This window comes from Hydractinia symbiolongicarpus, chromosome 8, assembly GCF_029227915.1.
Source record: "Hydractinia symbiolongicarpus strain clone_291-10 chromosome 8, HSymV2.1, whole genome shotgun sequence".
Taxonomy (NCBI): domain Eukaryota; kingdom Metazoa; phylum Cnidaria; class Hydrozoa; order Anthoathecata; family Hydractiniidae; genus Hydractinia; species Hydractinia symbiolongicarpus.
In genome coordinates, this window is record NC_079882.1 from 21,088,352 (window position 1) to 21,104,842 (window position 16,491).

The 16,491-nt window shown below is 34.2% G+C and overlaps 1 protein-coding gene across 2 annotated transcripts; it reads right to left on the reverse strand.

Annotated features, from left to right (window-relative positions):
* Positions 1–167: 167 nt before the first annotated feature.
* On the reverse strand, positions 168–13,753 carry LOC130653612 (protein transport protein Sec24C-like). Of its 2 annotated transcripts, none has more exons than XM_057456134.1 (20): positions 13,301–13,753; positions 6,103–6,165; positions 5,635–5,982; positions 5,465–5,543; positions 4,941–5,248; positions 4,747–4,858; positions 4,469–4,596; positions 4,231–4,369; positions 4,038–4,153; positions 3,607–3,923; positions 3,297–3,390; positions 3,098–3,214; positions 2,850–3,020; positions 2,568–2,747; positions 1,926–2,246; positions 1,491–1,670; positions 1,308–1,401; positions 1,126–1,229; positions 929–1,018; positions 168–834 (listed from the first exon to the last, which is right to left on the reverse strand). In XM_057456134.1, exons 1-20 carry the CDS (start codon positions 13,571–13,573, stop codon positions 691–693), a joined length of 3,378 nt encoding a protein of 1,125 aa, XP_057312117.1. In that variant the 5' UTR covers positions 13,574–13,753; the 3' UTR covers positions 168–690. The 2 variants fall into 2 exon arrangements, with proteins under 2 accessions (XP_057312117.1, XP_057312116.1); XM_057456133.1 differs by having other exon boundaries at positions 5,465–5,546.
* Between the last annotated feature and the right edge of the window lie 2,738 nt (positions 13,754–16,491).

The following is a 16,491-nucleotide window of genomic DNA, read 5'->3' on the forward strand; positions in this document are numbered from 1 at the left end:
GGGAAATAATGTCAGCAGTGACTAATTGCATTAAATAGCAACCACAAGACATCATCACAGTTCATTATAATTTCCCCTCCTACATACAGGACGGACGAGAAATGAAGAGACACACAAACACATGCTCCAGCAGCATTATACCATCCTGTTTAAATGAAAATTATAAGTGATAAAAATAACATTTATTTCAAGTATAATCACCGTTATGATGTCATCCATTTTAGCAGACACAAAAGGGACATATATTTTACAAGTCGCCGATAATACATTTTAAATTTTTAATGTTAATCTCTAATAAAATATTTTAAAGAAATGTCTGCTAAAAAAAACATTTCTTGCAAATTGTGAAAGCACGGTATCCCAATGAACATAAGAACAAACAGACATTTCCTGCAAGCGCACTTTTTTAAAAACAAGTTATAACTCGACAAAAAAAATGAATGGCAGAGGATTCAAAAGACGCTATGTGTCATGTGGTGGTCGTGTAACATATATCAGACATGACAGAGATCACAGAGCGACCAAGAAATAAATATTGTCTGTATGGACTAAAATTTTTTCACACTTCTATGTATCCGTTCATTCATTCATTCATCTATCCATCCATCCATTCATTCATTCATCTATCCAGTCATTCGTCAAGAAATATTCATTCTATTTAATTCAGTTATTAACAAATGTCTGCTAAATTTAGTTCAGCAAATTTCTGATTTCTTTATGCACATGACAAAGAAAATCCACATAACTCAAATGACTCGAATGAAATCCTTTGTCTTCCACGATGTAATGTTTGAACCACGGTTCCAGCTTGTCGCGTTGTCGTACAACGGTTAACTGTGAAGAGAAAAAAATAAAATCCAATGAAATAAATTGATTGACAGAAAGTAATAATAAAAGCGGATTAATATCAAAATTAATCTTTTTTTACTTTTAAATATCTTTGTCTTTGTGATTGTATCTGCTCGATAATTTTTCGAATTCGATTCGACAGTGGGGAATCAATCACGGGTAACTGTGTCTGAAACAAAGACAGTATAAACATAAGCCTTACTAAATAAAATATATATATATATATATATCACCGACATAGAAAAACTATTCAGGCATGCTTCATAGTCAACGCACCATTTCTATGTCAAGTTGGCCAATACCACCCACACCGAATACATCTGATAAAAACCTTGGATCGGTTTGTAAGCCAACCCAGATAAACATAGATATAGTGTTTTCTAAAAAAGAAAACAAAAAACGCGTTTAAACACTCCACAATTGATGAGGCGAAGTTAACAAAGATGATGCACACATACCCAATAAATATACTCCGTTGTCTTCAAACTTCTCACCCAAACAACGAAGTTGATCTGGTATCAAATCTTCCTCGTGTTCGGTATCAACAGTATGCTAAAATAAAAAACCCATTAAAAGACGAACAAATAAATAAGTAAGTAAATGCATAAATTATTAATAAAAAGACATGGTTTCAAACCTACCAGAGCTAGCACTCTTGGGTAGAAATATGCAGATGATACTGCAGGCGACATGGAGAGACACGCCTGCATCAGGAAAGAACGATCGTCCGAACTCATTTCTGAGCCACCTGCCAACACATCGCTTTTGATTAAACAGTTTACATATAATGGTAGCAGTTTCATGCACTCAGGTAAGATCAGCTGGAAAAAACAAACATGATAATTAGTTAATTTAAACACACTAATTTAAAAGAATCAACTTTGTTCGCACTAAAAATTTAATCCGCGCGAAATAAGAAAACCTTTGGCTATCCGCAAAATTTAATTACTAGCGTGAAAGATTAAATAATCACCGTTTGGTAAAACAAATTTGTGTGAATTTTTTTCACTTTAGGTAATTTGACACATACGCGACTTTGTGACAAATATTATTCAGAATAAAAGTTGCATATTTACCTGACCCGATGTGGACGGTGTTGCGCAATGTTGACGATAGCAAGCTAGTATTTGCACACACTTCTGTATCAGATTGTCTTTAATGGCCTGCGGTGAGGACGACAGTACTTGACGAAGAGCATATTTGGATAAATAGTTGACTGTGGTGTCTAGCTCACAACATCTGTACAAATCTGCTAGTTGAGAACAAGTTGCAAAGGCCAAATTGTGAATACGTAGTCGACGTTGTCCCGACACAGACGTGTATAACAAAGCGTTCTGTACAAACGTGACGCCGTCTTCTGGAATTTTGTCGTCGTGTTTGATTTCAATAGCAATAGCCTAAAAATTTCATAATTTTGCTGTGGATTAATAATGAAGAAAGGTATCTTATATTTTTACGATCAAATAAAGCGTAGCAGTGCATTGTGAGAGTCTCTATAATAATAGCCGTCGTCTGTTTGTCTGACTGTTACGTATGTATGCTTCTAATGTTACGGAAACATAAAATGTGATATATAAATGAAGAACGGGCGACCCTGTGGATTTTTTTACGGGTTGACGACTAGTACTTTTACAATGAAAAAATGTACAGCGAGACAAAAAAAAAACTTAGACTTTTTAAGATGATTTTACAGGCATGAAACGTGTAATAAAACTTACTTTATCAGAATCTATAGAAGCAAGTTCGACATCAGTGGTATTATTCATAACAAAACTTCCGAAAAATTCGACAGGACGTAAACCAGTACTACATCGTAATCTCATAATAGCATCAAATCCCAGTTCACGACTGAAATTTTTGCGAAGGTCGCTAATGAATTGCTTGCCATGTGTTGCCTCCTAATATAAAAATAACATATTTCAACAAAGAATATGTTTTGCAACATTGCTTAAAACATTCAATAACAATAAAAAGGCGACAAAGACGCCTTAAAATGCTACCTTAAAATACGAATATCTGTAAATCTGTCCGCCTGTTTGAGTCACCATTAAACCAACAGTTGCAACATCAACATAAGAATTCGGAAATAAAAACAAATCCAACGAGACGCCATTATTAACACATTCTTTGGCGAGGTTCATGTAATAGTTTCCTTGTGGCATCAAAATCGTCTAAAATTTAAAATTTAGATTTAATAAAACAGATTCAAAGTTCACACTGTATACTCATAATAAGAGAAATTAGTCACCTTTTCTTTCTCAGTGTTCAACAATTTTCTATCTTCTCTATTCTTCAATTTTCCTGGTCCTTCTGCGATAGGTAAGGACGAATGGAATATGAAGAGCTTACCAGAAATGCCAGCACTCTGGAAATCAAATAGATCATATTAAAACCCACGCAATTATATTAGAAGCATACATTCGTCGGCTAAATAACATGACACAAACCTTTAGGGCTTCCAAACCAGCTGCAACAACTGGTCCTAACACAACGTCTGTTTCTCTTGTGTCTTTAAACATTTCAGGAAGCATATCCAACAAACTAAAAATTTGAACAGATACTAAAACAAGTTCTACCATATCGATTGCATCATTATTCGAATAATCTATATGTGTGCGTTGCTAACTTCTACCGTGTTTTAAGATCAATTTGATTGTCTATATTACGTGAATAATGTAGCTACCTGCTGACTATTTTAATAAACTGACCATGTCGTTTATAAATAAATAAATAAATAAATGAATCCAATCAATCCACCTGTCAACAACAGCTTTCGCTTCTTTATAATTTACTAGAAAACCATCTAAAAGTGGGACAAAAGCATCTTCTAAATCTGTAACGACCATCATCTGTGGTTGAGCCAAGTTTGCTTTAACATTGTAAAAATGAAGCTGAGTGCTGTAAGTGACGAAACCGACTTTGATCAAACTCTCTCCCATTCCAACATCCCTTGGCAAACTATCCAATAACGTGTGGAGCTCATTTGATAGTATTTTAACCATCCCTTGTTGCACGCTTTGGTATGATACATCTATCATGAAGATGAAAGCTGGAGGCTCTGGCATTTTACTGTCCTATAAAATCAAATTTAAAAACATAACTGTGTGCTTCTCCTCCAGCGATTGTTGTACAACACTGTAGTATTCAAAGAATATAACAATCACCTAATCAACTAACTGTTCACCTACCTTACAATAGTCTGTAGTAGCTATAAATTCGTAAGAACCGAAACATAATTCTGGTCTCTCATACATATCTACTCTCCTCCCCTGGTGATCAAGATGACAGAAGTATTCTGGTGGCACTAACAAGAGGAGAAACAGATGTTGAATAAATATTCATTGCAACGAGTGGTAAAGCTTGAAGAAAGGTTAATTATACCTTCTGAAGAGTGGCTGCAGATATTGCATACAAATCTCCTCCCACCATCAATGAATTGCATAAATGGATTCATATATGCTTTGCATCGGTTACATCGCACAGGACCACTTGGTCCATGATCTACATATCGTAACTGATGCTAAACATAAAATAATAAAAAATTAAAGAAAATTAAAGGAAAAGTTGCGGCTACCTGACATTTATTTAAAGCACAGTCTCATAAATAAATTTTTCTTACTTCATCTTCTGGTATTCTTGCAAAAGGTGTACAAACTATAGCCATGGGTACGCCACTTTCTTTTAACATATCTTGATTGCATGGGATTGAGTACACAGATGATCGCATGTAACGTGGACTACAATTACCTGAAAATTATCAATAAACAATGAATTTTTCTCTTTAATATTAAAGCAAAATGTACTGCTGTAGAGACACCATTTATGTTTGTTGTATATAAATCAGTTTGTATATCATTTTCATAAAAGAAAGCAAAGTTTATTGTATGAAAGTCTTACCGTCATCTTGTATCCTGCATTTAGTACTCACAAGAGGAGGAACCTTCCCACGTGTACTTGTTGTAAATATTTCCCCATCAAAACTTGCTTGATCATCATTCATAACTTGGATCTATATATATGGAACAAACAAAATTTTAGCATATACTTATAACTATCCCATTAACTATTCAAATATTAAAAACTCGACTTACTGGATTTGGCATTTGGTTAGGATCAATTCTTTTTTGTTGAGGAGCACCCATTGGACCTGTCATTCCTGGTCCACTCATAGGTGGTGGTTGACGGCTAATTGGACCTCCACTCATATTGTGAGGAGCACTCATTGGCTGTGAAAACTGAGGCATTCCTGGTTGTCCCATTCCTGGTTGTCCCATTCCTGGTTGTCCCATTCCTGGATGTTTCATCCCAGGTTGTGATTGTCCTATTTGGGGTTGTCCCATTTGGGGTGGTGCCATTCCTGGTTGAACCTGTCCTATAGGTGGGCCTCCTGGCATCATTCCTAATTTGTGTGAAATTAAATAGAATTAATTTTGTTTGTTTTTAACAACAATTTCCTTTAATTTAGATTTCCCTATTCTAGTTTAAGAGGCAAATATTTATATTATTTTTTGTTAGACGTAGAGCAACTAAACAATAAAATACAATAGCAAAAAATGTAAACCTGAGGAGATTCTAGGTGGACCAAAAGCCATATTTGTGAAAAATAATTATTTACCTGATGGTGGCCCCGTCATATTAGAGCGCTGTTTTTGCATTCCATGTGGATTCATAAAACCAGGTTGGCTGTTGGATGGCTGCTGTAAAAATAAAAAATGAAAAAAATGAAAGCCATACATATTAACACAGGGTAAGCTATACCAAAAAACTAGTCATTAAAAAAAATACCTGTAGGATATTCTGTTCAGGGTACATAGGCTTTGTGGGTCCAGAACCAGGACCAGGTGGTCTTGTTAAGGGTGGTGGTCCTGTCCCTATTGGACCACTTAAAGACGATGGTCCACTTAAAGATGAAGGTCCAGATAATCCAGCTGGGGCACCAAGTGAAGGTGGACCTGACGGTGGACCAGATTGAGGTGGTACTCCTGGACGTACCATTCTGTGTTGGTTGTATAGTTGACTAGATGGTCGAGGTTGCATCTGTGGTGGCTGTCCTCTATTTGCAGGGGGACCTGTATGTCTCTGTTGGGCTGGGGGTCCTGTTGGTCGATAAGGTGAAAATGCACTTTGTGGAGGCTAAAATAAACAAAAAGGATTGACTGCTTCTATGCAGATATTACATAGAAGAGAGGGTATATATATACAATTTACTTCAAGCAAATATTTAACATATATAGACAATTTTTCACATTTTACCTGCGTAGGATTCAACTGCATACCACTCATCTGTTGTGTTACATTACTCATTGGCGGCATCATCTAAAAAAAGCATATTTCTCTTATAAATTCAATCAACACTGAGCTTCCAAATTACTCTCGGGTAAGTTAAGGAATGACTCCGAATTTACCGTTTTTTGTTCATGTATCCCGCTTTTTTTAAAATATGACAGATTTTGATGGTGAATGTGTCAGCTTGGTGGCCATATTGGTTGGTAATGTATCAAAAAGAGGCACAGACTATTTTATCAACAAACTGCACTTTTTTGGTCCGAGAAGAAATTATTTATAATATATGTAAGTATTATATGACTACCCAAAGGATTAAGTAATATAAAAAACTCTTCCATTTCCTTGTCTTCGTTTATTTTTTTCATTGCAACAGCCAAAATGTAAAAACTGTTGTGGCTAGCTAGCTTCTTTTTATTGAAAAAGCAGTATATAGCTATATAGCTTACAGCTAGCTAATAACTAAAAAAGAAACTGTAGCCAACTCTAGTCTAGTCTCGTATTGTTAGAGAATGTAAAGGATCGGAGTGTCTACTAAAGACTAAGCACTAAGTGACTTATATTTTTTGTACTTTACAGTATATATATGCAATATATACTCTTCATCTGTTAAAAATATTTTGATGCTGTGCTAGAAATTTCAGACTGTAAACATTAAATACCCCCCATTCATTAACTTTGAGTGGTCTGCTCTTAGCAGGAAATTTCACTTCAACGCTATCTCTTAATATATACCTATTTTTTTATTTTTTTATAAAGATTTTGGCGAATTACATTTAATGGTATATATCTTCTGCCCATGGACAACATATTCTTCTTCTTTAACGTTGCTCGTATCGTCCAGAATTATTTTCTTATATTTTTTAGTTTATTAACTCTCCTTATAAATATTTTTCCGATTTGATACCACTTCTTTGTGAAGCTTTTTTTACTGTCTTGAATTGGGAAATGGCACTCTGCTTCCTACAAAAGCAAGTAAAACTAGTGTATATATCAAATATAGAAGGAAGACTTCGAAAGTCGAGAAAATCACAAAATAAAGCGGAAAAACTTTGCAATTAAGCCTTTTCAAAATTTTTCACATATAAATTTGAAACACTATATTCTCATGAGGATTAATTTTTTACAGCTATGAAAAGTTGTATATATCTTGTATATATTTTTTTAGGATAATGCCTACCTGGAGGCTTCTCGTATGCTCATTGTTCTTGGCTCAACTGTAATGTTGATGTTGTATTCAGACAGCTCAACCCCTTCAGATTAGAAACATTCTTTTACAACCATGTTGCCATATGGCTGTGATATTCCAAATGTTCTGGTTAACTCTGAGAGATTGAGCTGTTTAAAAGTGGCAATAAAGTTTTACTTGTAGTAACAAAAGCAGAACACTGGGTTGGTGGACAAATGTGATAGTGTACAAATAATGTAACCACCTTTACATGATGAAGTAGTCCAATATTATCAAATTGGATTTTTGAAGGATGGACTATGTTGTTTTTGTTGTTATGGCTGTGATATAATATATATTATTTAAGCGGAAAATATTTCAGAAGTTCAATTCCATATTTATTTATTTATTTATTTATTTTTTAAATATTTTTGTGATGTGTGATATGATTGTCAATTTGTAAACCGAGATCGTACTAATTTTGTTGTCTGTAAATTGTGATTTGCTGGAACAAGTCGGTGTTGAGGTCCATGACATTTTCTTGTTTTTATCTGATTTTGAAATGAATTCAGATGATGATTGAATAGTGAAGCCACATGCTGTTGAATTCATTTTTTCTTGTGTTAGACTTTATGGTTACATTTACGATTGGAGTTGTGCCAAACTGAAAAACTGTTGCTGGATTTTGATTTATCGGAATCTCGAGGCATTGTTCTATAGCTTAATTCAAAGAAAAATCTTAAAAAATTTGTCCATGTGTCTTCCCAAATGTCAGTTTTTTTTAGTGTTTCTTCTGCCAATGTCAATTTTGTGTTTTTTAGGTCGGTTTAAATCGGCTATTGGATTTTCAATGTTTAAAGAAAATATCTTGCTGCACTTTCAGACTGTGTTTTGCCTGTTCTTCTGTACCCAAAGATAACCATTTTTCAGGTTAAACATTTTTCATATATTAGGTGGCAAGGTTATACAAAAACATATTAATCAGGTCTTTACTTTTAAGATAAATATATTGCTCGAATTTGCAAACCGTGTCTGGAAGTCCTGAAAATATAAGTGTTGCTTAAAGTGCTGTTTCTTAAGTCAAATCAGTATACAAGGTCTTATAAACCCACATTGAAATAGTGTAAACATATCCGAAAGTTTCTACGAACCAGAAAATATATTTTTTTAAAAATTGAATCCAGGATAACAACCAAATCGCTTTTTGTTTACACTTTCCCGCTTTACTGCGCCATTATGATATTACGGGAAGTTTACCGGCACCAATAATTTTCTACGAACTCGTCCCGCGGAAACGCTAACTATCGCCGATATTTTTTGAAATGTCGCTTATTTTGGGAAAATGTCGGAAAAGCTTGTCCTCACTATGACGACTAGTGCTAACGACGGGGACAAACTTGATTCGAATGAGAAATACCCCACATAGTGCAGGAAACGTTATAATATAATAAGTTAGGAAATGTCTCGACTTTTTCCTTTTGGATGTAAGTAAAAATGTTCATTGAATGTAAATTTAAAAAAATAAACAAATTAAAACCTATGACGCAGTGGCGGATCTAGAGTATGTCAAGTTAGCTGGGTGGATGTTTCCCAATTTGCCTTGTTGTAATTTCAAAAAAAAATTCACTTAAACACAAAAACCTTCCCAGGTGCTTTTAAAATATGCACTGAGTTAAATTTCTGTAAATATACACATTACATATATACATGCACACGCTATATAGTCGAGCGCATATTCATAAATGATATTATAGTCGAGCGCATCTTCATAAATGATATGACATAATACATAAGAAACTTTCTAATTATCCTGTGACTAACATTGAATGTTGGTTCATTAGGGTTTAGTTCATTTAATTTTTGCCTTATTCACCATAAAAACAGTAAGATATACCCCCTAATTAAATCATAACAAACTTGGACGTACTTTCACTTTTAAATGCATAAGGGGGAAAAGATTAAAAATAATAGTATATAAAATGTGATAGTAAAAAGCATAATACAACCCTCATAATTTTGGTACAAGTATGTCAGTAAACAACATAATACAGCCTCTTTTATTTTGGTATTAGTGTATGTCCTGTGTAAAACCTTTAAACAGAAACAAGAAATGATGCTTTACTTCTTTGTATGAACATATTTACATCTGAAGATTTATTATCAAAGTCAAGAAACACAGATGGTTTTGTAAAAACAATACTCTTATTCGGCTGGTCACCAAACCTATTAAAATATTCTCTTCAGACTGGAGATGGACATTACACAAAATTTTGTTTTTTGCAAAAGTCCTGGAGGGTTAAAAATATTCAAAATATTTTTTTGTAAAGGTTTAGGTTGCATAAAATTTTGACCTTGTATGTTTGATATGTTCACATGTCACTATATAAAACAACCTGGTTAGATAATATAAAGACCTGTCCTTGCTTTAATAAAAAAAACATTTAAGGCCTAGTATAGTTCTAACGCAGAACTTTGTGAAACAATGAGGTAACTTATTTAAATGCCTGTATCAACCCATGTCAATATAGAAATTGTTTTTGTTTTACAATATTTAAAAGCTAAAAATTAGGTGTGACTAACATATATAAAATAATACTGGTATGCCGCATGACCTAAATTTTATTTAAAGTTAACACGTTCACTGCTAAGACAGTTTTCTGCGAGCGCTTATTTAATGCCAGTTCAAAAATTCCATGCTGCCATTTTTTTGCGGAGCTTTTTAAATGGGATCATAGCTTATTTGCCAAGACCATATCTCGAAACTACTATAATGATTTACCATGGTTACTATGCTTATTTTTTAGCTGTAACTGTACTGAAAATAATGAACAAATAAAAACTGGTACAAGTATACTCGTAGTTCAGCATTCTAGAGAAAAAAAACATTCTCTACTGCCGAACTATGAGTATACTCGAAGAACATTCTCAAGGAAGATTCATTGTACTGCAGCTTATTTGACTCCCTGTGGTTATTGTTTCGAATCTTTTAAAACAAAATTCGTTGTAGTGAAAGTTCTTTTGATTCGATTGCATGTACGCGATTGTCACGATTAGTAAAAAAGATAATTTGTTTTTAATATTTTGTTTAATATTTTTTCCTTTAAAAACAAGTTTATGTTGTTTTGGAGTCAAATCCAGGTCATACTTATGCTACAACTTTTGAAAACTATTCTATCTATTATTTCCCTTCTTATTTGATCATTGAGCCTCAACGATACACCACAGCTCAAGAAGCAGATATGCTCATGGAAGATCGTGTAGATAGTGATGATTCTGAATTTGGAGACTCTGATTCAATATACACTTGTAGTACTTCATTGTCAAGTCCCACCGTGTCAGAATCTGAGAACATTCGCGCAGATAAAACTGCTGTTGATCAATTGCCTCGAAAACGAAATAGGACTAGGGGTGGCCTTGCTTTTCAATCGACTAGAATCCCAATTCAAGCAGCATCAGCAACTCCTATAGTTGGATGATTTAATTGACCCAGTAGATTCACGTACAAGTGAAAATCAATGGAAAGACCAACCAAACGTCGTAAAAAATTTTTTTTACTGCTGTTCCTGGTTTGAAGGTTGATGTGGTCGACAAGAAGCTAATTGATTTTTTTAATTTGTTTGTTACAGAGGAACTTATAAATACCATGGTATTAGAAACAAACAAATATGCCAACCAAGAAATTAATAAACATCATCCACTTAGAGGAGTTCCTGTTTAAAAGATTGGAATCCGATAAACGCAAATGATATGCAAAACTTCCTAGGAATACTTCTTTACATGGGATGTGTCAAATTGCCTACTTTTGGCCATTACTGGTTGAAAAATGAACTCTATGGGTTTTCAGCATTTTCCAAGGTAATGTCTTGAAATAAATTTCAGCTAATGTTACGGTTTTGGCATTTTGTTGACAGCGAGAATACCCCCAACACACGATTGGGTAAGATAATGCTGCTTGTTGATCAACTGAATAATACAATGACCAGCATCTACACTCCTAATAGAAAGGTATCACTTGATGAGTCAATGATGCTTCAGAGAGGACGTCTTATATTCAGGCGATACATAAAGAATAAAAAACACATATATGGTGTTAAATTCTACAAGCTGTGTGAATCTGATGGTATCATAATGAATGTCAAGATCTATTCTGGTGCGCCAACTCCTGATGTTCACTCGCTGGGTCAAACAGGAGCAATTGTCTTACATTTAATGGAGAACCTGCTGGGAAAGGGTTATGAGCTTTACACTGATAACGTCTATAATTCATTTGAATTGGCAAAGCATTTCCTCACAGAAAATACCTATATATGTTGTACATTAAAAAGTGATCGTAAATCGAATCCAAAAGAAGTTACCAAAGCAAAGCTCAAAAAAGGAGTCGCTGTAAGCAGGAGCAGAGATGGTGTCATTGTCACAAGATGGAAAGACAAGAGATATGTTTTGACGATCAGCACTATGCACACACATGAGATAATAGAGGTGTCTAACAAAAGAGGTGAGAAGAAGATAAAATCCACCAGCATCCGAGATTATAATGCAGGCAAGTCAGGTATCGATAGGGCTGACCAGATGGTCTCCTATTATGACTGCCTGAGAAAAACAACACGATGGTACAAAAAATAACGCTGTATATCTTCAACATTTTTGTCTTCAACGCATACTGCCTCAACACCAAATATGGTACAGATAAGTCAATGTACAGAGAAGCTATTATTAGCGATTTCATTAGAGACAAAGAAAAGGCAAGGTCTGTTTGTTCTAGCAGAACAAACACCATGTCTAATTTTCATTGTGTAACTGCAATACCTCCAACTGAGAAAAAAATATTTCCAATAAAACCATGCCAAATCTGTTCCAAAGAAAAACGAAAAGAAACTCCATATGAATGCATTGTATGCAGCGAAAAGCCACCTTTATGTGTTGGGGAATGTTTTAAAGTGTACCATACAAAGTAATAGTTTCTCTTCTACCCTTTCTGAAAAGATATTGTCAACTATAATCAAACATAACTTTTTTCTGTTTTAGTTAGTAAGTAGTAAATTTTTCCACTAATAAAATGAACAGCGCAGGTTTTTTTAAGACAAATACTTAGCATACTTTGACACTAACCCTTATCCACCTAAAACAAAGGAAAAGTATTGTTTTGAATTAGCCAATTAGGTTTAAAATAAATTTTAAGAGTCTCTATGAAAGCACAAATATACTTGTAGTTGGAAAAAAAATAGCGCTGGCTTACTACGAGTATTCTTGTAGTTGGTAAATAAATAGCACCAGCGTACTACAAGTATATTCGTAGTTGACAAATAAATAACGCTGGCATACTACGAGTATATTCGTAGTTGGCAGCGAACGTGTTAAATAAGTATTTATAAGAGCAACAACGCCATTTATAGCAACACTATTGGGATCTATGTTGATTGCGCATAAAAGCAAAATAAATAATATTTATGAAAAACTGATTTTAGGAATGAAATGCTAAAAGCAAAATAACTTATATGTAAGCTATCTTTAAGTTAACTAAGTTAACACAATAAAATGATCCAATGAAAAGATAAAATATCTTGTTAAAAAAAATAATTTATCAAAAATAAAAATAGAATAGCATGATGAATGACCTGTGGTTTATAGAGAGTTGTAAAGGTAATAGACGGATAGATAGAATGTGGGAACCAATACATATTATACAATAGTATGTTGATATGTTGTGGATGTTGTTGAAGAAAAAGGGGTAGCTAAAAATATACATTTATTGGAGACAGCAGATGTTTTTCTACTCTCAAACATTTCCTTTGTAGAACATGAAAATTAAATAGTAGAAAAGACAATCTTGGAGCTGCTGGAGCAGCTGCCTCAAAGAATCCATACATCAGCAAGAATTGTTTAAGCTGCTTGACTAAGAAAACAATTTGTAAAAACATATCTTATTTATATAATTTTAATTCATTAGTGAAAATTGGTTTATAAATTCAGCAGTTAAATATTACTAGTTATATTAGTTACCTGCTGTTGCGTTGACATCAAGGAATTAGGTGGAGATGTATTGCCATTGTGAGTTGGGATTCCATTAGTAGTCGGTCCTGAAAATGGTGGTCTAACTCCTTGACCAGGAGGTTCCTTCCTTATTTGTTGTGGATGCTGTAGATTCGGAGGAGCATATCTGTTATGACCTTGCGATGGAGGACCTCCAGCAATCATTTGACCAGGAGGAGGATTATTTAAAAACGGTTGTTGATTCTGTTGATTTGCATGAAATGACTGTGGTGGCCTATTCATTTCTGAGCTAGCACCTCAAAGATACCTTGCTTGAATTTTAATCTGAAACTTTCCTAATAACATACATAAACAGTTTATTAAATTAAAATCGTAACACGTTAACAGGAACAGTTTGTTTACTACCACGATATTACTTCCAGCACAGCAACTACTACCATCTTGATCCACGTCAATAAATTTATGTTTTGATTTTACAGAATGTTATTGATTTATTGTTCTGGCCCGTACATCAGAGGGGGGACGCGAGAATAAAAAAAAGCAACCTAGCTCCCAGGTACGCGAGAGAAAGTGTCCCGGGATCGAGGTTTATGTCACATTAATACTTATCTTAAGGTAAAAATGCTATCCTAAGATAACTCTATTAATGTGATTTGTGATTGGTGAATATTCACATTAATGTCTTGCTTATAAGATAACTCGAGTTATGTTAAGCATAGTCATACGAAAGAGAGATAGTCTGGGCACTGCAGCAAGCGCGCTCCGCTCCCCGTATCGAGGTCGTGTTCCGAGATTTTCTCTTACCCAGTCTATTTTAGAGTGCACGAAAAAAAACACTTTAGCGGCAAAATTCAACATTCGTTTGTTGACAATACATCATTACTGTGCTATACTTTAAACGTTGAGATTGAATGCAATGTTATGTTGGGGAAAATTGTTCTGTATATGGCTTCTCGAGTTCCAGACGTAAAAAATTGTACGATATTTGGATTACCCAAAGAAAATGATAAATATAGTTTCTCCTGAAGGGAAAAGCTTGTAGCTGGTATCACGAAAGATACAGTGGTGCACAATCTTTTGAAAACACAAATTGAAAATTGCACCCTTAATATTTGTGACAAACATTTTTCTGAGGAACAAATTGCTCAGATAACAAATTATCAGAGAAATATTGTAGTAAGATTTCTTCATCATGGTAACATTAACGACTTTTCTACCTTATGTTAGTGCTATCTTAAGTTAAGTAAAGTTATCTTAAGATTGTGAAAAAACTAAAGATCACTGGATGATGGATGTCACTTCCGTTTTTTCAAATCCTTTAAGAAAAATATCGCACACCTGACATGTTATTTCTACGTGCCACGCTCGCCTGTATGATTTGACTTAATGTTTTCTACAATCGACTTATCATATTGTTCACATGCTTGTATATACTGTCTTGATGTTTTTGACAATCTATTCATCTTGTTTTCCATTCGTTTGTGCACCTGACTGACCGCTTTCGGCGCCGACTAATTCGTCAGAGTTTACTTATCGATTTCCACTGGTTTGTTTTTTGAATTTTGAGCCACAAATAGAAAGGTTATTTTGAAAAGTAGTACATCACAAAATTTTGGAAAAAATGATACTGAAATGCCTTGTATCTGCTAGAATTATATCCTTTTTCATTCTAAATTTTTTTTAATTTTACTTAATTCTTCGTTAATACGCGAGCAGCTACTTACACTCTATTTACTTGAAAATTTTTACAGGCAAAATCGCAACGCACATGGTAAAGTTTCCTGCTTAAAATGTAAATCCCACTGGGAACGAAGTTGACACTTCAGTGCTGTAATTGTTATTTATTGCGCAATTTAACGCGTTTGAAACGAAGATAAAGCTATCTTTAGATAACACTAGTTATCTAAAGTTATGAAAAATATCACCATATGTGTTGATAACATCTATAATCTCGAGATAACTTTAAACTAAAGATATAATTATCACAATAATTCGAGTTATCTTAAGATATTCAAGTTATCTTAAGATAACTCGAATTATCTTACAATCAAGACATTGATGTGAATATTCGCGTATTCCAAAATCACATTATCGGAGTTATCTTGAGATAGCACTTGTTATCTTAAGATAACTTTATTAATGAGATTTCAGAATGCCATAAAAGTAACGATGGAGTTTTTATATACTAAAACAAAATTCCAATTTTTTTTTACTTTCCATGTTCATGGGGCAACTACCTCTTTTAGAGAGGGTTATCTGGTTGGTTTTTAATTATCAACCATCTGGATTGAAACAGATCGGTTTACAAAATCCGTGAGCGATCCAAAAAAATATATTGAAATGTAGATATCGAACTTCGATATAATAACGAAAAAATGCCTTTTAGATGGTGTACCATCCACCATCCACTAAATGAGGGTTTAATATATCAACTTCTGAATTGAAATACGAAAATATTATTGTAATGGGAGATTTTAATATGACATGACAGAATCTTCTGCATTTATATCATACCTTGACCAGTCATTGAGTAACCTGATAAAGTCGCCAACTTGTTTTACATCATTACATAAACCGACCTGTATTATTCAAATATGGGTGAAAAATAAAAATCGATTTCAAGATTCATCTATTTTTTACTTACTTCATCCGCCGCGGTTGCAATCAAGCGCCCGCCTTTTTCGAACAAGCGGTCGCGTATTACAACTATCGCCCGCGTATTTGAACAAGTGGCCACCGATTATACTTAGCGGTCACCTGATTTTATATAGTATAAAACAGAGACTCCGTTGTGTATTTGCAGGACCAGATTGTTCGACTTACGCGGCCGCCTGTCCTGAACATGCAGCCGCCAGTTTTGATACGCGGCCGCTTGTTCGAAACAAGCGGCCGCTTATACTAAACTGCGGCGGTTGAAGTAAGATATAGTTGTCCTAATCTGCAACGGTAAATTACCCGTATACATCTTTCTGTCTGTCACGCAAAATGGTAACCACAGTAGCAAGACACACGAAATGCGGTAAATATGTGATGGGTCAACCAGTGGATTTGTCTACGGCCAACAAACAAGTATTGTTGATTTTTACAAAAATTTTGTTCCTAATTTTTACAAATCTGATCTAGCAAAAATTGTTCACTTATATGACGAACAAAGTGAAGTTTTTGATTCAACGTTTCGTGATTTGGTAAACAAGCATATT